The sequence below is a fragment of the Mesoplodon densirostris genome, chromosome 11, assembly GCF_025265405.1.
Source record: "Mesoplodon densirostris isolate mMesDen1 chromosome 11, mMesDen1 primary haplotype, whole genome shotgun sequence".
NCBI lineage: Eukaryota > Metazoa > Chordata > Mammalia > Artiodactyla > Ziphiidae > Mesoplodon > Mesoplodon densirostris.
The window spans coordinates 43,889,758-43,913,987 of record NC_082671.1 but is presented as its reverse complement, the minus strand read 5'-3'; the positions used below and the strand labels follow the sequence as shown (position 1 = coordinate 43,913,987).

General features: G+C 53.9%; 1 protein-coding gene across 1 annotated transcript; it reads right to left on the bottom strand.

The window, feature by feature from the left end:
* Positions 1 to 529: 529 nt before the first annotated feature.
* Positions 530 to 24,230, bottom strand: CTDSP2 (CTD small phosphatase 2). Its single transcript, XM_060112139.1, has 8 exons — positions 23,637 to 24,230; positions 9,945 to 10,093; positions 8,091 to 8,129; positions 7,556 to 7,657; positions 6,881 to 6,937; positions 4,833 to 4,925; positions 4,522 to 4,707; positions 530 to 4,316 (listed from the first exon to the last, which is right to left on the bottom strand). The coding sequence occupies exons 1-8, from the start codon at positions 23,698 to 23,700 to the stop codon at positions 4,191 to 4,193; spliced, it is 816 nt and encodes a 271-aa protein (XP_059968122.1). The 5' UTR covers positions 23,701 to 24,230; the 3' UTR covers positions 530 to 4,190.

Sequence of the window (24,230 nt, the reverse complement as noted above, 5' to 3'; positions counted from 1 at the left end):
GCCCCCTGCCCTCCGAGTGCCTAGGATGTCCAGGCTGGCAAGCGCCTCCCAAGAAGCTCCTGGGCATTTCTCAGAGGGGAAGTCTGGGAGAAGGGCCTGGAGTGAGTTATTAGGTCATTCTGTTTTGCCCCTTGGGGTCTCCTTTGGGGTCACAGATCAGTCCAGTCAATATCTGAGTGCCTACTATGTGCCAAGAACCACGCTGGGCTCTGAGTTTCAAGGCTCCTAGTTTGGGGAAATCAGTAAGGGGCACAGAAGGAAGACTCTAAATCCCTTGGGGCTTCTGGTTCCTCCCCAGAAGTCAACAGGACACCAAGCATATGCTTATTAAGCACCTGGATGGCAATGCGGTTGATTCCACATGGGGGCCAGGGAAGAGCTAATGTAGTCCGACTTCTGTAACCTTGAGCAAAAGCCCTGTGCTGAGTGCGCGGCTGGTCCCCCAGCTTGGGCGCTCCAGCCTTGTCATGACAGAGGCGTTTTAAGGGAAGAAGGGGGGGGGGTAAGTGCCCGAATGAACAAGAGGAGGGTCAGGAGGCAGTGCCCATTCACGGATGGGTTTTTTAAACCCACTTTTATTCATTAATTGTAAGTAGTACAAATATTCCAAAAATATAAACAGACACTTAATGGCGTCCTACATTTCAAGTTTTTGAATACAACAAGTTTATCAAACCATGAACCTGTAAGCAAGGTAGTCAGAACCCCACAGCCCAGTCACAGTGGGAAGCAGATCTCCCCCACCCTCCGAACGGTATCTTGAAGGGGGTTACGTGGCACGACATGGAACATGTAAAATCTGAGATACTACAAGCAAAGAAGCTCACGGGGCGCAAAGAGGAGGGTCTGCTCCAGGGGCAAGCCCCACAGCAGTAAAGGAATGGGGCAGGGGGCCAGACCCCTGCCTTCCCTCCCTTGCTTGAATGCAAGTATTTACCAGTATTAAAATAAAAGGACAAAACTAAAAACCCCATTTTACAAAAAAGGCGACTGAGGGACAGTAGTGGCAAGTAACCGACTGAAGACCTGAAGGGGAAAACAAGCTTACTTTCCGCAGACGCCTGACGTGTCTGGGACATGGGATACAGGACAGCCTTATGCGGGGTTGCCTTACTGAATGAGGCCTCATGAACAGGGTAGGGGTAGCAAAACAGAACGGGATCCATTTCCCAGGGAATGACTGCCTTTAGACTTCCCATGCTTTTTGCACAGAGAAGTTTCTGGGCCACTGTTAACGGAGGGGAATTTATAAAATGGTCAAAATCTTTGGGAGGCAGGAGGGAATTAAACAGAAGGTCCCAGGTTAACTGAAGGCAAATTCACTCAACCTCGCTATAGTAAGGGACCCATGGACCTACAGAGTGTCCCCTCTACAATGTGCAGAGTGGAAACTCTTACCTGACCCTTTCCAAACCGGTCCTGTGTCCAAAGCTCCCCCTATGAGAGGGACACGAACATCAGGCTTTTGATTTAGAAGCCCAATCAGAGAGACACACTGTGTCCCTGAAGAGGCACCTTAAAGAACTGAACCTGGCAGGTGGGCAGATTCCTGGCACGGCGTGAACTGGGGTCGACCAGGCCTGGTGGCCTATTGCTTCCCGAAGACCAGCCTCAAACAGGAAGGGCTGGTAGGAAACCCCGGAAGAGATCCTGGGGTGAACTGGCTCCCTCTCAATCTTGCCTTCCTCCCAAACTGAGTCTGGCCTGATTCCTCTAAGGAGCAAGTCTTGCAGTCACCTCTTGCCCCTAACACACTGTGAAACTGGAGACCAGAAGGTGCATAATGACTTCAGGCTGGCTCTGGTCCACACCGATGGACCCTGCTTAGACCTATTTGGCTGAGCTGCCTCTCCAGCAAAGGGAGGAGAGGGTGAGTGGGGGTGCGGCATTTCCGGTGAGGAACTGCATGGGGGCAGAGCAGGGTTCTGGCGAGAATGAGACCTCTGGAGCCGGGCTTCATGCAGAAGCAGCGGGACACTCCCACCAAGCCATCCTGGGCTCTGGTCACGAGTCCCTTGGAACACTTGGACAAGTCTGATAGGAAAGCGGGTGGCGCCAGCTCTTCCTTCACCTGGAGGCAAGGAGACCCAAGGCAGGGCAGAAAGGGGCCTCGGAACTGGATCAGCTTAGAGCCTCTTATTGCTTATTTAGTCAGAAAAGCATGGCCGGACCCCATGGCAGATGTGGCCCAAGGGCTAACCCTTAGGATGGGGCTTGGGAGAGAGGCCCCTCCTGCAATATTAGGATAGAGGCCTAGGCCAGGGCCTTAGAATCAGAAGCTCCCATTTTCCTTCAGGAGGTGTCGCTCCTGGCCAGCCCTGGAGCCCTCTTCCCCTACCTGCTTGAAGCAGGATCACACAGGCACCAGGGAATGATGCCTGGGAAATGATCACATGGGCTTTGGGGACCCTGTTCTACTCATGTGACACCAAAGGGAAAGACAAAGCCTCACAGCCTTGGGACAAGGAGGGGAGGTGGCATCACAATGCTAGAGAAGGATGCTAGGCAGTCAGAACACCAAGCTGCTACTCCACCACCTGGTCCCGGCTAGCTCCTCAGACTGCACTAGTGTGTGGCCAGTCTGAAAAGGATAATGGGGTAAGTCCTGAGTGGGCGGTGTTCTTGCACCTGAAGCAACTTACAAATGCTTTGTGACATCTGCCTCCAGGGAAAACAGAGGGGGGGATAGGAACCCCCTCCCACCCGAGGGAGGGAGCGGAGGCCATGGCTAAGGCAGTGATGCTGAAGTGGGGCTCCCTCTGGGGGATCCCTTGTGCTCCCAATTACAGCAGCACTTCCCCTTTTGTTTTCCATTCTGGGGAAACTTCCTTTTTGTGACTTATTTTTTAAAGCATTCACTATTAAGAAACTTTGAAAGCAAAGAGACACGCAAAGCGCAGGTGTGTGAAGAGCTCACTCACACCTGTTACCATTGGCAGGAGGCACGTGCGTTACGTTGGCAAACTAAACGGCGAGAACACCCAGCCCCTCAGCCCAGGAAACGCAGGAGTGCCTGAGACCCTGGAGAGAAAAAGCAACAGCCAGGAAGGATGAAGACACCTGGCCCTGGGGGAAGACACGAGAGAAAAGAGCCCTGCCCAAGAAACAGGTGGGTGGGACCCAGAGCGCCCTTCCCAGACTTGGGGACAAAGTCCTTGCGGCAGCACCAGCAGAGAATGCCTGAAGAGCAGACTTAGGGACACATCCCGAGCCCAGCTGACCTACAAGCCAAGGGGACACACACACTCATGCCCTTGGGATTTTCCTCTTCCCTGCACCCCCAGGGCCTCCCACGCTCACCTCAGGCCCAGGACTGCAGCTCTGTCAGAAACAAAACAGCCCCAACACTCCACATTTTGAAAGAGAATTTTAAAACAGAGTCAAAATAACAGAAATCAGTTATCTGTCCTCTTCCAGGGCAGGGAGAAGACCTCCTTCCCCACAGGTTCAAGACTATGGCTAGGTGGTGAGGAAGGCAGGCCCGGCACCCAAGCCTTGGGGAGACACAGAAAGGGCCCGAGCCAGGCACTCGGCCAGAGGCTAGCGCAGCCCTTGGGCCACAGGACCTGATGGCCACTGGGGCTACCAGTTCTGGATACAAGCTTTCATCTTCCCAGAAATGTCGTCTGTCTGTCTGCAGCAGTCGGCTAGAGCAAGGCTTCAGGGAGATGTGTGCCTGGGGCACCCGAAGGCAGCCTCTGACCCTACCTTTCTCCGTGGCATAAGCCTTACAACACTGAGGAAAGGCCATAGGTTTGGCGACGGAGCCTTCAATGGTCTTCATCCCTATAGAGCTCGGTGGCTCTCAGGGGGACAGGCGAGGAGACAGACTAACTTGGGGAGAGTCTTGATCATCCGCTTTCTCCCCCAGCCTGAAACACTTATATCCCGGGACCACAGTTCAAGGCAAGACACACTCATACACACACACACACACACACACACACACACACAAATACACGCACTTACTCACATCTCAGGAACCCAACTCGGAGCAGGCAGCTCTGGGTATCGCTGGTCTGATATCTGCCCACTCAGCATCTAACCTGTCCTAAAGCTCTTTCCGATCACTTCTAGTTCCAGGTCTCATTTGGTGAGATGCTCCAGATTCCACTCTGTCAGGCTGATCATAAAGGCACAGTGTAGGAAAGTCCCCAACTGGGATGGCCATTGCTTGGCAGCAGGGAAGGCTAAGGGGCCCGCAGCTGCCCAAGGCTGGTGTAGACATCCTCTGCCGCACTCAGCTCCTCAAAGACTGGGATCAGGTTCAGCAACTCAGTGTCTGCCATGTCGTCAAACCAAGACTGCACGGGCACCTGGAGCGGGAAAGGTGGCGTAAGCCTCCCAACCGCCAGCGCTTCCCTCCCTTGCCCCGGACCCCCGGAGGCTGGCTGGTCCGCCTGGGGTGGTGCCCTCCCCTCTGGTAAAGCCCATGGTTCCACCAGCGTCCCCTTCTCCCTCTTCCTTCCAGGGCAGGGACTCTCCCAATCCCTGCCATGTGGGTGTATCTGGACCACTCACTGCATTCTCCGGGTGGAAGATGTAAGAAGCAGGCGAGTTGTCCAGAATGAGGGTTTTCCTCAGGTCCCTTCCCAGGCGGCTGAGGTCCTTGACATAGCAGCCCTGGTGAAACACACAGGACTCACGGAACAGGCGGGCCCGGAATACCCCACACCTGTCCAGCAGATCCGTCACAGGGTCAGCATACTGAGAAAAGAGAGAAGATGCTTTTTGTTTGGATGCAGTCCTGGTTTCCCCGTGGTATCCTGTGGACCAGCAAGGAGCTGCCACACCTGTTCCCGGTTCTTTACTCCCCTCCTGCCCCCAGGTACCTTAGCTAGGCTGGCAGTGAAGAGAACACATTCAAAGAGTTCCCCCATTCGTCTCAGGAACTCATCCACGTAAGGCCTCTTGAGCACGTACACCTGAGGAAAAGCAGAAAGGCTTGTTGGAGGCATCCCTATGAGGGTGAAGCATCACAGCATTGGTCACCGTTACCACCTACACAAAGAGCAGTAAGTAGGTTCAGACCTTACTCTGTCTGGACTCCCACACCCCAGCCTCTGGGACCACCTGGCTGGAAGCCTTCTACCCCACAGACCAGGGCACGAGCGTCACCTCCTCACCAGGCTTCTGCCGGCTCAGTGGTCCCAACCTTGACCCAGCTCAGGAAAAAACAAAAACACCTAATGTCCCAGGAGCCATCTCTGTTTCCGGCGGCGAACCATCAGCTGCCTCCAGAAACAAGTAATCAAGAATAGGCCTCACAGATGGAAACAGCCTATCCTGGATTACTTGAATCCAGCCACAGCCTCTGTGGGAGTTTCCTGTCCTTGGCTCTGACAGGACAGTTAGTCCAGGTCCCCATCAGGCAGGGTCGCAGATACTTCCTGAAACCTCATGCCCTCACAGAGCTTCTCTGAAATGCACCAGCGGAAAGTGACTTTTCCCCCTCAGTGACTGCAGACCTGACACCCTGCAGCATCTTGCTCTAGTGACCCCCCCATTTTGTGCTTGCCCCTGACAGCCACCCCTAACCCTTGTGTCCACCTTTCATAACCGTGCACAATATGGCCTAAAAGCTTCACTGGCTGCATGTCCCTCATGGGCCTGCTGTCTGTTGCTTCCCTGTCTCCATCCAGGTGTTCTCCTCTCATCCAGCCTACACAGGTGCTACTGGAACCACTCCTTCAAATTTCTTTTCATCCAGCTCACTCCCTGCTCAAGAGTATGTGCCTGCCATGACTCTCCCTCCTGGAGACGGCCTGGACTGGCCATCGACACACCAGACCCCTCCCAGCTCTGCAGCAGGAACCCTCTGCTCCAGGTAGCCACAACCGGGCCTCCTTTCATTTACCATTTCTTTAACCTTCAACAAGTCCCTCCCTCCTCCTGGCTATTCATCAAGCTTGGCATCCTCTCAACACTCTGCTGAAAACGCACCTTCTGCAGGTAGACACCTCACCCCCACCCCCCGCTCATGTAAATGTCATCCCTTTTCCATTATTCACACCTCTGCTTGTTAGCCAGGAGTTCACAGTGTTTGAAGATATGCCTTTTTTTTTTTAAATCTGTGGGTTCTGTATATCTCTCTATACCCTCAACTAGACTGTAAAGAGCTGCTGTGCAGAGTCCAGCACTGGGACTGGAGAGCATCTCAGCTGGGAGGAGGGTGGCGGGGTGAAGAAAGCTTCTAATGGACACAGGATAGTGCTGACCACCCGTGGAAGCCTCAACCCCCATTTCCCTACAGGTAACTCTTCGGTTTGACTGTCAACACCACAGGATCCTTAACCCTGGACTGAGCAGGGTGTGTAAGGCCAGAGCCTCACCTTATTTAGATTCAAGCGCTTTTTGATAGATGTGTACTGAGTATTTACTGTGGCAGAATCCAGTGTAGGGACCCCAAGGGGAGGGGAATTGGAGAAAGCTTTACAGAGGAGGAGATGCCTGTTCTGGGGAGAAAGAAATTCACCAGCTAGATGGAATGGGTGGGCAGGGGAGGAGAGAAAACAGCTAGTACTGGCTTCCTTGTCTGTAACAGGCAGACACACCAACTCTTCAGCTTTAGAGGAAATGTATTAAGTCATATAACAGTGCTGGTCACATTCAGTAGGGGCAGGGGAGATAAGTGAATGATAGCTATTACTACTATTAAATAATTTAATTTTAAACAGCTTAGCTGCAAAGAGAAAAAAGGTGACAGCTAGAGGGGGATGAGGGGCTGCATTTTTTAACATGTGAAAGCCTCGAATGTAAAAGGTTACCAATAAAAGCAGAGAGGCTGAAGTTACAGGAAAGGATCAGCTGATGGAACACAAGCCCCGAGGGGCAGAAGACCCCGAGCTCCTGGACTGGGCGTGGCCTGGCAGCAGCTCACCTGGTGAGTGGTCCCTTCGATCTCTACAGGCACTATGAAGTCAGCGTTGTTGATTGGCTGGAAGGCAGAGGAGTTAATGAGTCAGCTCAGCTTGTGAGAAGGGACAAGAGCCCAGCCACACCCCAGTCCTGCCACAGCCAGCGCTCCGCCCCCTGGGCGGGGTGGGGAGGGACAGGTATCAGAGGCCCTAGGAAGCTCCTGCTGTCCCAACTAAGTGGCTCTCACCCAAGTACAGGCTGCGACACCCCTTCTGGTTTTCCCTCCTTACCACCACCTGCAAATTCTACCTGAGCTGAGACAGTCTCTGGGCCTTGTTGAGTTAACAAACATCCTGATAAAATGGATAGGGGCGTGGCCCAAGGCTGACTTAGCCCCTCTTTTGTACCCCTGTACAGAGCCCTGGTGGCTGTGCTGCGACGGTGGGCGGGGGGCGGGGGGGACGGCAGCTGTAGCCTGTTGTCAGTGACCGCGGAGAGCAGGGGCTCCCACTCAGCATCATTCTCCGGTGGGGCCTCCAGGCATCTGTGATGTGACTGTGGCCAAATGCCAGAGGCCGGCCCTCCTACTTCTCATCACTCTTCCATCATCAACTTTAGGCCACTTCACTGGCACCTGCAGTCAGGCTTCCAAGACAGCCCAGGATAAGTGTAAGAAGAGCTCCAGATGTCCAGTTACCTTAAAGGAACTATGCACAAGGGTTTCATCCAAGTCAATGACCACGCAGATTCTTCCTTGATCTTCCTCTGTCACCTCCGGGAGCAGACAGGTCCCTGGAATCTAAAACCAGAGCCAGGCTACTGAATCTGCCACCAAGAAAGACTAATTTTCCCCAATAGAACTCTGGGAAGAGCTGGGCCCATTGAGGAGATGGAAGCCCCCTACTTCAACCCAAGAGAGGCGACACTTAAAGGCCAAGAGGTAGAGAAAGAAGAGACTGAGCTGGCTCTTTCCTTCAGCCTGGGACTGTGAAATGATCCGGATACTGGAGATGGAGGCCAGAGCTGGTGATGGATACCGGCTGTCCCCCACACAATCTAATGCCTTGCACACAGTGGGCCCTCAGCAAATATCTGGGACAAATAGCTTCCGAGGGCAGGGAGTTAGCCAGCCAGACACAGAGCAATGAGGGCATCACCGCATGGGGCATGGGGTTAGCAGGGATCACTGGGTGTTGGGGCTTCTGAGGACATACCCTGTGAGACTCACATACCTGATAAAACTGGTACTGGAGACACTGGAGCAGATCCGACTACGGGAGAAAAGAAGGTGGTCAGGGCCAGCCCACCAATTCCTTTCCTGGTTGTCTAAAGCCCACTCAGGCCTGGAGGGGAATCTTCTCCCCAAGACCCCAGCCCCCTGGAAAGCCCTGACACGACAAAAGTGACTTTCCGTAAGAGCTGGGCAGGAAAGGGGCCAAGATCTTCTTTCCACACTAGGCCTGATGAAGGATGGAGAAGGAAGTGTCCCTGTTCTCAGCTGCCATTGCCTCTCCAAGGAACAGGGGACTCAAGCAGCTGACGCAGGGACACAGAATCAGAGGCAGAACCAAAATCGGAACTCCTCACTGTGGAGGTTTGGCCTCTTGCTTAGTCCTGGAACCCAGGCTTCTCTTTGAAAACATGTGTTTTCTTCATCCTCCTTGGGGGCCTAGATTAGGGGGAGGTGCGCTGAGCCCCTACAGAACACCAGTAAGCCAATGTGAGCCCACACTGTGGGTCCTGAATGTGAGGGGAGATAGAGTGCAGAGAGCTCAGAAAGCCTCTTCCTACCTTTGGCTAAAAGTAAAACGTTATGATGTAACAAGTAAGTGATCTTAATGGAAACCCTGAAGAAGAATTAAAATCCTAGCACTTAGAAAAACTTAATGTTGGCATTTTAGTGCATTTCCTTCAAGCTTGCTTTGGCAAGCAGTCTTTTTTCTTCATGACATATAATTTTGCATTCTGCTTTTTTTTTTTTTTTTTTTTTTTTTGCGGTACATGGGCCTCTCACTGTTGTGGCCTCTCCTGTTGTGGAGCACAGGCTCTGGACGCGCAGGCTCAGTGGCCATGGCTCACGGGCCCAGCCGCTCCGCAGCATGTGGGATCTTCCCAGACCAGGGCTTGAACCCGTGTCCCCTGCATCGGCAGGCGGACTCTCACACCACTGCACCACCAGGGAAGCCCTGCATTCTGCTTTTTGACTTAATGTTGCAACTCAATACTCTTCCACATTGTTGTGAACTCTTAGTAAAAATTAATAGTTCAGTTAATACCATCATGTTGTACTTCGTTTAACCATTGTCCCGTTTTGGATAATGAGGTGATTTTTCACTGATGTATGTATCTTTAGCCTGGCTTTGAAAGAAAGGAAGGACAGCTAAACCTTGGTGTTTCAGAAAGAAGTACAAATGGCACTGGGGAAAGGAGGATTTCTGTCCCCCGCCTCTGAAATGCCAGACATATCTTCTGGTAATTATAAGAATCAAAGACACCCACACATTTCCAAATGTCTCTCACAGGTACAGGTGAGAGTGCTGGAAGGGGTTATCAAGAGTGTGATAGAATTTCAATTCCTTGCTTCCCTGAAAGCCTAGTAACTTGGAAGGTATTTTTGCTTAGTTAAAAATAAAAAACAACAATCACAGGACTTGCAACCAGAGAGATCTGAGTTCAAACCCTGATACTACCATTTATTAACCATTAACCATTCAGCGGCTACATATACCCTCTGAGTCTCAGTTTCCGTCTGTGAGTGGGAATCCTCTGGCTCTCCTTGCAGGGCTGCTATGGGTCACATGAGACAATCTGCACAAAGCACCTTGCATGGTTCCTGGAACCTGGAAGGATCTGGACCGCAGGGCCCCTCAGAAACCACAGGGACATCCGGATGGCCCACACCACAAATGGAATCAACAGGAAGAAGATGGACCACAATGGAAAGGACAGAGGAAGGGCCTCCTCTGGGCCAGAGATCTTCCAACTCAGGCAAGGCTACCCTGTCTTCCTGCCGTGGTTGCATGGACCCCCACTCGCTCACAGCAGTCCCGTCCTTGCTGGCATCACACCACCCTGGATCCAGCTACCTTAGCAATGGTGTTGGCTTCCTCCTTGTATGCGGAGAGCTCAGTGGAGGAGCTTGACTGGCCAACATGCTGGGCGCGAAAACAGCAGAAAAGGGCCTTGAAGATGTTACGTCCACGAGGCTTCTTAGGAGAGGACTTGGAGACCAGGCCTAGAGTGGAGGGAACGACAGAGGCATTAGCTACAGGGCGTCTGTCCACAAATACCCACCCCCGTGCTGTATCCCCTCTAGTTTATAAGCTCCACTGGGGCACAAGGCGCGTGCCTGGCGAACAACCAAATACAGCCAACAGTGAAATGTACATGTTTATTCCAACATCTTCTCTGTAAAGTAGAAACAGCAGGAATCCCCAGTCCCTGGTTTGGGAAATAAACTGCAGAAAACTTGCCCTTCATTCCATGGGGGTGAAAGGGCACTGAGAGATGGGGCCAGCTATGGAATCCACTTTGGTAGCAGCACACTCAGGGAACCCTCCGAGGTAATTCACAAAACTCCTGCCTAACACCAGTTCCCAGAACACTACCCATTCTAGAGAAGGGAGTGAGCTAGACCTCTGCAAGTCGGTGCAGCTACAGCCCTGTTCTGGGTCAGCTTCCTTCAGTCAGTTAGTTGGCAGCACTGAGCCCAGACTAGAACAACAGACTAGAAAGCAGAACAGCTTCAGCCCCAAGAAACTACAAGCTTCATTCACACCCTTGTGTCCATCCCACACTCCAGTCACTTTCCTTAGCACTCCCTCCCCTCAAAGACCACAGGCATATCACTCTCTTGGGACACATACATCCCAGCGCTGGGTTCTGGGTTGACGTCCCTGCTTCTCGGCTACAGCTGCTAAGTCCTGCCTTGACAATTTTGGCTTTGGAAATACAAAGCCATTTTAACAGAAGGCTTGGTAAGGCAGCCCCAGAAAGGCCAAGCTGATAGAAACAGCTACAGGCATTTACAGGATCAACCAGAAATGGACTTCGGAAAGTCTTTTTAAAGTTCCTTTTATTATTATTTTTTTTTTAATTGGAGTATAACTGCTTTACAATGTTGTGTTAGTTTCTGCTGTACAGTGAAGTGAATCAGCTCTATGTGTATATACATCCCCTCCCTCTTGGACCTCCTTCCTCCCCTCCCCCCACCAAGTTCCTTTTATTTTAGAAGAACTGTTCCGGCAACTGTTGAGCAAGAGCAGGGAGCCAGGATGGGTGCTGTGGCCAGGAGGTGGCGCCGCACAACCGCTGCCAGAATGGTCCTCAGCTACAGGTCTCCTCTCCAGGGGCCAGGGCGGGGGACAGGCCTTGGGATGAAATCCACCCCACTGCGCTTTAAAGCACAGGGCAAACTCCTGTGCAGGGAAGTAAGTGCCAGAAATGTCTCTGCCTTTATGTGTGTGTGTGGGGGGGGGGGGGAGACAAACAGAACATGGCACTGAGGATAACCTTCCCCGTGCTGTTGGGTTCAAGGGAAAGGGGGGGCAATGTGGAGAGCCCCCCACCCCAGCAGGGCCAAGCTCCCTGGCTCAGTCCTCAGAGTACATGCTGCACCTGCACGGAGGCGGCTCCGCCAGAAGAGGTGATGGGAGAGCCAGTTAACACCCAGTTACTGGGCTGCCTGAGCCCCTGGAGAGGAGAGAAAACCAAACTCTGTTCCCTGGACCAAAGGTGAGGCCGCCGACCCTCAGTCAAGGGGCAGTCAGCACCGCCCCAGGACAACCGACTCAGCTCTGGCTCAACAGGAAGGCTGAGGGCTTCCTGCAGGTGCAGGCTGGGCACCCCAGTAGTCTGGTCCAGTGCTCTCTCCTTCCCCTCCCTGGGTCGGGCAGATCCCTTGACACTGGTATGACGATTAGAAACCTTTTAAAAAATGTTCAGGTTTCCCCAGCAATTAGCCTAAAAACCTGGATATCACTCTCAAGCTCCTGGCCCTGCTGGAAGAATCAAGATTTCCAGGGACTGGGGATTTTGCCCTGAAGGAAAAAGTTGCGTTGGAGGCCTCGCCCAAGGCCCCTGAGTCCAGGAGACAAACTTGAGAGCAGAGCCCCGTACTTAAAGACAGCAAGATGAGAGGTTCCTCAGACTCTTTCCTACTCTGAATAATCTATCCAGAAATCGGAAGGAAAGGACAGCTTCTCCACCTGCCTGTACGGCCCACATTCAATTCCGAGCCCAGGGACGCAAGCAGACGCTGACACAAAGCTCCAAGACCAAAGCTGAACCATCTCTTTTCCTTTGGTTTATGGTTTCTTCACGCAGAACCACAATCAGAGGCTTAACCCGGGCACTGAGCCTTTCTTAAAAGGCCACACAGCCCAAGCCTTTCCTGAAGAGAGGCCATCAAGAACACACTCAGCATCTTAGTGACAGACGCTGTGAAGGCTGAGTAATCCTGAGAGGCAGGGGGTGAAAGGGGCAGCTGGCTGGGGCCGTGGAGAGGCCTCGCCGGTGCCCCCTGCGGGAGGCCCAGCAGGCAGGAGCGCTTCAGCCTCAAGACAGGGAGCTTGGGAGGGGGCGGGGGCGCTCCTCAGCTGGTTGGACTCTGCAGGGGATGAGGTCTTCTTAAAACACAATGCGGCCAGGCAGCCCCTGGGCCTCAGAGACCACAGATGCCTTGACCCCGGGGGCAGGCGCTCAGAGCAGAGCAAAGAGCTGTGGCGCCTGGGGAGGGGACCCCAGACCCACAACAGCAAGGTCAGTACCCCAGATGTCCCTCACTACCCCCCCTCCCCCATTGGGGCCCCACTTCCCTCAGTCCTTCTCCAGGCTGTGTGTCCTCCTCACCTTTACAAACACTCCCACTGACAATCAGTGGCCATCAGGGCCTCTTCAGCCTCCCCCTAACATGGCTGCCTCCTGACGGGGCCTACAGTGGCCTCAGCCAGGTACATTCACTGGCCTCTGGCTTCTGAGCAGCAGGTGCTTGGGACTCTGATTGAGTGAATAACTCCGGGGCCTCCAGGGCCTTTGTCACTTCTACAGAGCCAGGACCTATGGAAGCCTTCGCTGGTCTGCAACTGCCCAGAAGAGTTAGAAACAGAAAGGCTCCCTCCCTTACGAGGACAGGGAAGTGGGCTATGACGAGCTGAGCCCCTGAGGCAAGCCACTCGGTCTTTCTGGGCCTTGGTCCTGTTTACTGAGCACCAGTGATGGGCCAGGCCTGTGTCAAGACACTTGACATCATTACTTCATTTAATCCTCACTACAAACCCATTTCTAAGCACTAATCCCCCATTTCACAGGAGGGAAACCAAAGCACAGAGAGCTTAAGTAACCTGCTTGAGGTTACATAGGTAGTAGGACAGCAGAGCCAGGATCTGAACCCAGATCTGCCTGAACCCAGAGCCAGGGCTCTTAACAACTACTCTGTAGGGTCCCCTACAGCTCGGGCATCGTGTACGATTACTCCTGCAACAGGTGGGGAGTGGCGGTGCACTCTTAAGATCTCTCAGGAGTGTGTGCCCTACTCCTCTCTAGGCTGGGCTGGTGAAGGATCAGTTTGGGGTCCAGCCCCCCTCCTTTGCTGGGCAGTCCATGAAAAGTGTAAGGGGTGAAATAGTACAAGGCTCCCTTCACCGCCACCCCGGCCCTGCACCTGCTCTGACTGGCACAATGCGGGGGGGGGGGGGCGGGGGGCGGAGCTGAAGCCAGGAGCTTTGGTCCAAGAGCCACTTTGTTGAGTGGGTTTAAGGATGAGGGGATACACCCAGAGAGGGATCTGAGACTCGTATCAAAGAGCCTTTCAAAGGACTCCTTTCAACCAGCGCTCAGCACTGTGTCCCTGACAACCAGGTGCAGGTCACCCCCACCCCTCCGTGTGTGACAGGAAGGGGCAGTGGCCCCCTCCCGGGAGACGAACACTGGCACAGGAGGGTTTACAGGCCGGTGAGGATTTCATTGCACAGGTTTCCCCAGCGAGGGAGGGCAGGATTCCAGGGGGTACCACAAAGCTCCATTACTGATGTGCATCTGTTCTCCCTGCTCCGAACATCTGGTTTGGGGCTGAATGTCGGAAAGGACCAGCACAGACCTAACGGGGGGAGCTCTGGCTCAAGAAGAAAGTGCGCAGGTTGCTGAGAACAGGGAAGCCAAGCCACCCCTTCAGCTCACTGCTGTGAGGCTTCCTACTGAGGCAGGATGTGAAGAGAAGGGGGGATGTGGGAGGTATTTCCCCCTCCCCCTCCCCCCAGGATCACCTGGGCTGGGGTCCAGGCTCTGCCAGTTACTACTCAGCCACACAGCCTCTTTGCGCCTTAGTTTCCTCATCCGTTAACTGGGGTAACAGCAAGACCACTCTCTTGATAAACAAGACTGAACACGGTAATGCACTGTGCAGACTAAACTTAAATGCCGCGCTCATTTTCATATTATCTAAGGGGAGATGACCACTCCTTGGCAACACTGTGGCCACCCACCCAGCATGTGGTTGAAGCTCAAGAACAGAAGATGAGAAAGGTGCCAGAGGAACTCTGACCGTGAGCAGGTTTCAGAAAGTCAAAAATACCCCTACGCCTTCTCCCAAATTCACTACAAAACTTGTTTTCCAGTTGCAAACTCCCTGGCTGGTCTCTGCAAGTAACAGGAAAGCAGGTGAGGTTGTTCCACTTGAGACAAAGAATGCCCTCTCCCCTTGTGTCCACCATCACTGGCCCCCAAGAAGCACCAGGTGGGGATACTATTTGCCTCTGCCTCTCAAGAAGCTTGTGCGCATACATGTATGCTGTACACACACATGCGCGCACACACGCGCACACACAGATGAAGACTGGCTTTGCCTGGACAACACTATTTTTAACCTTCTTCTGAAGGTCAGGTTGAGGTATCACTGTTGCCAACAACACAGCTTTGTGTCCCAGCAAAGGAACTCCTCACACATCCGCCTGGGATTCGGCAGAAGGCAAGCTCTCAGGCTGTCGGATTTTAACAAGCCCATTCATGTAGAAGGACGCGTTCTTGGTTCACCTCTCAGAGTACTTCTTTCTCCACCATCTCTCATTCCCCCCACGGCAAAGGATTTAGTCTGGCTATCACTATAAAATGGCCTCCCGGAGGGGCCTCCCTCCCCTTAGCTTTTGGAGGAAGGAGAGTATTTGGAGCATTTCTGGCCTTTCTTGGCCAGCTGCCTGGGCCTTGCAGCCAAGATGCATCTGATTGGGGCTCCCCATGGAGAGGAGTCCTCCCAGGTCCTCAGCAAGGGGCATCTGTGCCTTGGCTAAGGACAGGCCCTAAAGCGCCAGGTGGACAGAAGGGCTCTTGGACCATCAGGTGAGTCAGCGGGGGAACAAGAAGGTGAGAGATGCCTAGACATCCCCCACACAGGAAAGACTGGAAGCCAGAGGCAGGGTGTACCAGTTTCCACAGTGCTCAACTGCTGACACTGCTCTCTTCAGGTGACAAGGCGGGGGGGGGGGGGCCTCACCCAGCTCGGCACCAGTTCCCGAAGTTCCAGAGAGCAGCTGTGAAGTTGACAGCATGGACTTTTAAAAAGTAGTTTTAGCCACGTTGTTTGGCTCACACCAGCATGTTCTACACTAGCGCCCTCCCCGCGGCCAGCAGCCAGGCCATCCTACCTACGCAGACGTCTCCATTGGTTTCCCCTTCCCTGGACAGGACAGCTCCCTGCCTCTACCCCTCTTCTAAGAGAGGAGGACTTCTTTCAGTCCTGGGTCCTTAATGCCACTTGTGGGGTGAGGGTGGGGGACCCGGTCCCTCTCTGCCTTGCCTGCCTTTTCCCTGCCCCTCCAGCAGTCGTCACTGATCTCAACATAGGGCCTCAACTTCAGGACCTTCCCTCAAGAAGCACTAAGTTTTGGAAGCAGGGGATCCCTGGCAACTTCTAAAACAGGATCAAGATACTCTGTCAATTTCCAAATCAGCCTTTAAAAGAGTTATTGGCAGAACACCCGCCTGGGCAGCTGTAACATATTTTAGAAACATGCTGGGGCTGGGGGTGGGTTCCCAGAAGCAGCAACAGGCCCTGGACCAGAGCAGTTTCCTCACGGATACGTCAGCAGCGGGCTCAGCCCCCAGCCCCACACCAGAGTGCTCTTGGTGGATGTCAGGAAGTGATCTGATGGCTCACAGCAGCAGCAGTGATAGACCTGAGATGCCATCCAGGAAAACCCAAAGGGCTGGACCCTGCCCTTGTTTTACTGTACGCAATGCCTGCTAGAGCAGAGATGTCATCGTGGGGGACTGGAAGCCATACTTGCCCACCTTGAGCCTCCCCCTCCCCCTAAGGAGGTGCGGAGCAAGGCCCTGTGGGAGGCCGCGAGGCTAAAAGAAACCTGCCACCAGGACACAAACACCCTCTTAGTGCCTGTTTCAGCCCGACTTGGCTCTCTGCCCGATTCCTGAAATGCTTGGGTCCGGTGGAAGACCTGAAGAATCTAGTGCCTCTTTCCTCTCCAACTAAGAAGCCTGCTTTAGGTGACATATGCATGAGAGTGAGATGGAGAAAGAAGAACAAAAGCTCAGGACAAAGCAAGGGACCCTCAACCGTCTCTCCTCTGACCAGTGAACAACAGAGTCGTTACACAGGTGCCATGGACTTAGGCTTAAATCCTGGCTCTGCCACATATAAGGTGTGTGGCCTTGGGCCTCAGTTTCTTCATCTGTAAAATGGAAAGACTAACGTTACCTATTACATAGAGCTGTGAGAATTACAATGCGGTCTGGGTGTGTCCCGACCCTAGTAACACGCTCAGTAAATCTCAGCTGCTAGTCATTCAGTACAAAGCACTTTCATACCTTTATCTCACTCAGTCTCAATCTCAAAATGTTCACAGTGAAAGAGAGCACAGAGACTTCTTCTCATTCCAGGTCACAGAGGAGCAGTGGCAGGGCCAACCCTGGGAACTGGCCTTTTCCAGGACTCCACAAAAACCAATCACAGTCACACACACTCACACTCACACACACACACACACACACGCGCGCGCTCGTTTAGGTTGGCCAACCGGTTCCTTCCGTCCTTCCTCTCATGGCTGGCCCCTGCACAAGGACTGGAAGGAGCCTGCCAGGCAGTCTCTCCCACCTACAGGGTCACTCACCTCCTCCTCCCACACCCCAGCTGCACCTGGGACCAGCCCACCAGTATAGGTGTGTCCACTGAGAGAGCACTGAGCTGGACGTCAGAAAGCCTGGCTCTTGCCCCACTTCAGCCTCTCAAGCAGCCTTGTGGTCTCACCTAAGGCACCACCACCCTGGGTTGTTTCCTCGCAGGCCGATCAGGAAAGGTCTACACTGCATGGTCCCTTACAAGGTGGCTTCAGATCCCCTGAAGCTTGAACAGGCACTCTAAAAAGTGGAATGCACAACACAAATGAGAGGCAGTGCGGGTCAGCGTTAGGTTCGACTCTGAGCCAGTCCTAGCTGACACGAACCGGCCACATTCCTGTGGACAAGGTGCTTGGGGTTTCTCAGCGGAGGTTTTCCTCACTTGTCAAGTGGGGATCATTCGCATCTCACAAGGTCATTGTGAGGCTCAAGTGAGACACTACCAAGAGATATAAAAGGCGAGGGCAGTGCCTGCCCCACAGTGAGGTATCACGTGATCCTTACTGGTAAGCGGGGATCACGACTGTCCATTCACACTCAGAAAACTTTTGGACTCCCCTTTAGGAGCCAAGGGACCTTTAACAAACAGGAAAACTGGATCCCTCCAGGGACTCTTCCTGCTCAGGGCTAAACAGGCAGCTGGGGCCGCTGCTGCGCTCACCTGGCTCTTCTCCAGGGACACCTGTCAGAATCACAGGGAGCATTTGGAACACACGGATGCCCGGCCCACCTGCTCATGCTCTGATTCAGTTAAGACCCAGGTGGGGTCTGTATTTTTAGTAAGTGTCACAGGAGTTTCTGATGTGTGTCCCTGGCTGGGAACCAATGTCTAAAGGTTGCCAGTGGTCCCTGACTAACCCTTCCAGGACTGGAGGGTGATTCAGCCAGAGTCCCCGTGGCCCCTTTCCCCACCACATCTCACTGGCTCAATGTCTCTGCAGGTCTCAGGGGACTTGCACCCCAGACCCTGATTTTCCTTTCTAGGGGCACTTGCTCTAATCTGTCACAAGGCAAAACACCCAAGCCTCCTGTCTCTTCCTGCAGGTCCCTGTTCCTGGGAAGGAGGGGCCCTAGCCCCATTCTGCCATGGAGGCAGAAGAGCTAGGACCCACGTCCTGGGAAGGCACTTCCACACACCGGCGGTATGCGCTCTGAGCCTTCCCATGAATCTGCTTGGCTCTCATTGGGGTTGGGGCCACATTTGTTCCCTGAGAACTGTGTGGGTGGGAAAGAGCAAATTCTACAGGATGCAAAAACTATTCATATGTCAAGAGAGAAAAAGAAGGTAGTGAACATAAAGAGAATAAGAGCAAAGCCTGATTTGGGATGGGGGGAAGGGTGGGAGGGGAGGACCAGGCGCACCTGAGAAAGGAAAGGAAATGCCAGCAGGTCCACTGAGAGATCGGGTTTAAGGCTAACCCTTAGAATAGCTGACGAATAAAACAGGACATCCTTGTACCTCCTGCCCAGAAGGCCGTGTGCTCGCTGGAGCACCCATTCTGTAATAACAGACCTGGTGCAGGCACACTCAGACCTGAAGGGCTGGGCACTTTGCCAGACAAAGAAACTCTGTTCTATTTGGCCTCTGGTCCAGAGAGGCTTCAAGTTCTAAGTCAACTTCTCCACTTTGATTTCTACTAGTTCCTTCATAAGATTTGCACGTTAATAAGCTCATCTGCATCCCAGTTGGGAACTATTCCTCCATTTCAGAAGAGGGAGGGAATCATGACGGAGCCACACCCAACCCGGTGTCAGCAGGACAAGTGAGTTAATTCTGTGCTTCCCGAGCTGGCTGGTCTGAGACAGGGTGAAAAGCAATTTAATGCTGAGTTTGTGCTTTCTCAAGGTTATACCCCAAAACCACAGCAGCTAAGACATAGCTTAAGAACATCTATTTCTCTTCAAAATCCCAGCTTCTTTTCCTTTCCTTGTTACTAGCATTCCTTAAAGAAATCTTAATCTCACTGGGTTCTTTAACTCTCGAAACAAATGCAGACGGTAAGAGAACGCAGCACACAGTTGTCTCAAGTCTTCATTACATCCTCTTCTGAGGGGCCGAGCAACTGCTCACAAGGTTTAGACTTCAGAGACTCTTCATGGGAGGTGCGTGGCTCCCCGGCCTCCTCCCATCCCAGATGCCCAGGCGCCAGGCAGGATGGCAAAAGCCCCAAGGCACATGCTACTCACATAAAATCCCATCCTATGTAACAGGGGCACAAAGAAGGGGTCTGTGCAGCAAGGCTGTTCGTCAGTCTCAGAGGGTGATTCTTCCAGAAGGCCTAAGCCCTCACATCGGTGTCCCCTCTGACCCCTGGCCACCTGTCTTTAACAATGAAACCCACATGACCGTGTGCTGTTTGCACTATGTCCTTGGGAGAATGGAGGAGAACCGGAGTGGTGGTCTAGCTGTCTAAAAAGGAAGGACGTTAACATTTATTAATTATCTGCTAAGTACAAGGCATTGGAGAAGTGTAGAGACTGAGACTCCTATTTTATAGATAAGTCACTCAGAACAGTAAAGTGATTTGTCAAGTCTCACTGCAAATAGGGATTTGCAGCATCCAGGCCTGAGGCAACCAATTTTGCTCCTAGAGCAATTCTACTGAACACTTCTAAGTGCTGCCCCTGCCCCCCAATCCCCTCTTCACCCTGAGAGACAAACTTCCCAAGATGGTAATAAAAGACAATAACCCAACTTACCCAAAAGCTAGGAGGAAGAAAGTTGAGAAGGGGAAGAGATATATACTTACATATAAATACGTATTGTCTTTCTCTTGCTTAGTTATGAGCACATGTATTAATTTTCCACAGAAAGGCTGGGAGCATCAACTCACCTTGGCTAGAAATGTGACTTCTATCGTATTTACCATTTTAACAAAGTCCGTGATCATGAGGGATGTGGAAGGTCCCACCGAGAGCATGAAACGGGACCTCTCTTCCACCCAGTTTCTTTAAGACCCCTATAGTTGAGAAGGAGGAGACAGGATTCAGGGACACTACCACCCCTTGCCGTCTCTCAAGGGGTTTTCACAGCAATTCCTGAGTCCTGGTCCGTTGCAAGCTCTGCAAGTCAAACTCAGCAGCAGAACTGCAAACTCCCAGTCCCGGGATGGTGGGCATTTACAAACCTTGTTGCTGAGTTAGCAGGGCTCCCTTGGGTTGCTTTAGGAGAGAGCAAACACAAGCTTAAGTCACCACACAAGCCCCTACCTCACTCCAAGATGGAGGAACAACTCCAGAGGAGACAGAGGAGCGAGACTCAGCAGCCACAGAGGCCAAGGCTGAGGCTGCGCAAGGAGGGGAGAGGCACCAGCGGGGCGGGAGGAGCCAGCTATGAACACACACTCTGGATGCTCACAGAACAAGCTAAGGAAGAAAGCCCCAGGGAGACTGAGACTTGGTCTAAACTTTTCAAGTTAAGGGCCTAGCTACAACCACAGTGAAAGGTGTTTAAGCTTTTACATGAGACAGTAAGGCAGAATTTCTCCCTTATGGGGAGAAAGCAAGAGTTAGAAACACCTGCCGCCTGCCTAATTCTTAGGGATGGTCAGTTACCAGAACCTGTTGTTCAGTTCTACATGTGAAAAGACAGCTCAAGGCATCATCATCCACTCCCTGAAAGGAAGGGGCTCAGGCCTCACAAAACAAAACAAAAAAGGTCCCAACTCCCCCAGAGGGGCTGTGGGTCACTCAAGCTCTGGAGGAGCTTGCCTCCACCCTCTCATTTCACACTGGGAGGTTATAAGGTGGGCCCATTTCCCTGGCTTCTCCCCATCTAACCTCAAAGCCCGAGGCACAATCTCCCAGCAATGGGGCTGCACCCTCGGATGGGGCTGCAATAAATGGCCATTTTCTGGCCAAACTGATATTAACTTTTCTTTTTTACTTTGGTATCGCACACAACTCTATCCTTGCTGTACCAGGAAGCCATTTCACCCATCTGTTTGGGAAGATGATCCAATTTTGGTCCTTTTATCATCAATGCTTTCAGCAACTTTGTTTGTTCTATTTCTCCTACTGTAATTACTTTTGAATCATCAACACACCCAGCCAGCCTTAAAGCTCCCGAACAGAATGCTAAAAAAGAAGAAAAAGAAACCTGCAATGGCAAACAACTTCACTAAAAAACCGCCCATGCTAGGAGCAATTTGTATTTTTCTAGAAATTTACTGATTAATAAACTGCCTCAGTACTCCTTTCCCTTTATCCAAAAGGAGGCAGAGGCTAGAAATGGGACACTGTGAGGAGGGGAGAGGGCACGGAACTCCAAAAGGAGCTAAATAAAACACGTGCTCCCCACCCTTACTTTTATTTTATTTTATTTTATTTTTTTAAAGATGCAGGGTTTGTTTGTAAGTGATGAGGGATTCAGAAAGTTGGTTTGCTGGTTGCTGGGTGCCCAAGCAGCCTAGGAAGAAAGTATGTCTTCTCTGGAATGCAGTCAAATTACACGGGGGGGAGAGAGACCCCCAAGCTGTCGGCTTGAGAATTCAGATTCCTCCAGGGTTAAGTCTGAAGGACAAACCACACAAAAAATGAAAAACGTAACTCTAAGAAAAATCCAACCAACATCAGCAGCTGAACGCTGTCAAGAAGCCAGCTGCTTGCTTTCTACTGTCATCTATTCTGTTCCCTACCACTTGCTCTGGTGGATGAAACTTCCAACTCTGATTTGTAAGCTGTCCCTTCAGAAGTCCAGCTTTCCCTCATTCCTGGTGTGGTCCCCTCACTGGGAAGGCACCCTCCTGAGCCCCACCACCCACCAGGAGGAGAGGACCAGAGTAGGGAAGCTCAGGACTCTTCTTCCCCTTCTCATCAACACTGCCCCCCCTCTGGAATCCTTCCACATCCACATTTCTTCATTTCTGGCTAGCACTTGGAGTCCCTTCCTGGGATGAGGTTAGGAAGAGAGCAGGAAGAGTCCGAAGTTAAGTTATAAACCCAGAAAGCCTCGCCTCTTCAGCCCTCAGCACAGCTGAGCAGCCAGTAGAGGGGTGAAGCTGCAGCCTGGTTAGTGATGCAGTCAGGAGAGCGGCGGGTCAGGGTCTTTTGCGGGGGTTGGGATCTGAGCAGGCAAGGCTTATTGAAAGTAGGGCCAGCGATGCAGGAAACACACACTACACCCCGCCGCCCCCCTCCCCCCACCCCATTGCACCGGGGAATTAGGGAATGGCTGAAACCACCAGGCCAGCCCGTTTGCCCCTAGGCAAGTTGGGGGAGCTCCTTGGGACCGGGAACCCCTGAAATAAGTGATCTGCTGACTAATGTTGCCAAATACGGGGATGTAGGGCTATACCCAGGCTCCACAGCTGGGCCCCCCGCCAGGCCCTAGGCCTCAGTATGTTCAAGAGCAGCACTGGCCCTTCTTGCCCTGTTCTGGGGGCGTTGAGGGGAAGGGCAGGGACGCTCCGAATTTGGGCCCAAGAGCGTGATCTCCCCAGCCTCAGGCCAGGTGGCCCCAGTCTGGGAAGTTCTCCAGAAAAAAAAACAACGCTAGTCCTTACTCCCCGCGGAAATTCTGTCCACTATTTTAGACACATTCCTCAAGGCCCGAAGAAGAACGTGGGGGAGGGGAGAAGAGTTTCGGGGCCTCCACCGTGACCAAACTCAGAGATCCCACCCTCAGGCCTCAACCTTTCCCCCGCCCCCAGGAGAGGCCTCGGCCTAATCACCCTCCAGTCCCCAAACCCGCCCCCGAGAGGGCCCGCGACCCGCCTGGTGTCTCCACCCGACCCGCAGGAAGGCGGGGGCCGCGAGCCGCTGCCCACGGAGAACTCGCACTTTTTCGCGGCGCGATTCAGAAACACACCGAGTCTGATGCCATCCAGCGAATTATATAACCACGGACACCAATCTCGGGCTAAACAAACGCGGCTCTGTGTGTGCGGCGGCGGCCCCGGAGAAGCGCACCGGGGCAGGGAGGGGCTCCGGCCGGGCCTCGGGGTCGCGCTTGTTTGCTCAGCGAAAGCGGCAGGAGGCGGCCGGGCGAGAGTCCCGCGCGCCGAGGTCCCAGGCCGGGCGCAGGGCCGCGGGCGGACCAGGTCCGGTCAGCCAGAGCTCGGCCCCTCCCCCACCGCGGCCGCCCCCGCCTCGGGGCGGTGAACTTGGTCCCAAGTCCCGCCGGACGCCGTCACCGACCGCTGCCTGAGCAACCTCGGGCTTGGGGGCGGGAGGGGGGGGCTGGGAAGTGCTGGACTCCAGTCCCGGCTCCATTCTAGCTCGGGATCGCCCGGGACCCCCTCGTTCCCCTCCCCTCCCCACCTCTCTCCCCGCGGTCCTGGGGCAGCCGCGCGCTCTGGTGTGGGAAAGTGACGACCCCACCCCCCAGCTCTGGAGAGGATGGGCGCGAGTGGACTCGAGCTAGGAGCGCTCACCCCTCTGTCTCTCTGCCCGGAGGGAGGGAGTGCAGAACAGAGTGACAGCTGCGCGGATGACGCCCCTCCCCCTCGGGCGCTGGGAGCCCGGGGCCCCGCGCAGCCCTCCCCGGGGCCTGAGTGCGCACCAGGTCGCAGGGGCGGATGGAGTAGGGGGTCGGGTCGGAATCCCCCACTCTGAGCCCCGGGAGATCTGGGGCCGAGACTCGGGTTCTGGGCTGTGCTAGCCCCCTCCCCGCCCGGGGGCGACGCAAAGTTTTGGGAAGTTGCTGCCCCTACCTTGCTTGGTGAGCACCAGGGCGTCTTCCCTCCGCGCCTGGGTGATGATGGAGCCGTGTTCCATCTAACAATCCCGCGGGCCCGGGCTGGCTGGGCGGGAGGACGCGCGGGCGCACAGACTGGGCTGGGCTGGGCTGGGGGGCCTGGGCGGGGGCCCGCTCCGGCTCCGGCTCCGGCTCCCGAGACTCCGACTCCCACTGCTGTTCACATCCCTGCTCTTGTTCCTCCCCTGGGCCGGGAAGGGAGGCGGCCTGTACGGAGAGCGGGAGGCCCGGGCAACGGCTCCCCCGGTTGCCCCCGGCCCCGATCCCCCGGCGGCAGCTCCGGGCTCCTCAGTTTGGGTCCAACATGGAGAATCCGGAGCGAAAACAAGAGGAGGAAATGGGACACGGGGCGGTTTCCAGGCTCCCCCCTCCCCTCCGTACTCCAGATAAACAACCCGCGGCTGCAGCGCCCACCCCCGCGCGCCTCCAGGATTTCAACCCGGCCTCTCTACAGCCCGCTGGCGCCTCCCGCTCCGTAGCACTGTCATAGGCCCCAGGATCCTCCACCTGTGAGCGGCCCGGGTTGCGGAACATCCGGAGCTTTGCAATT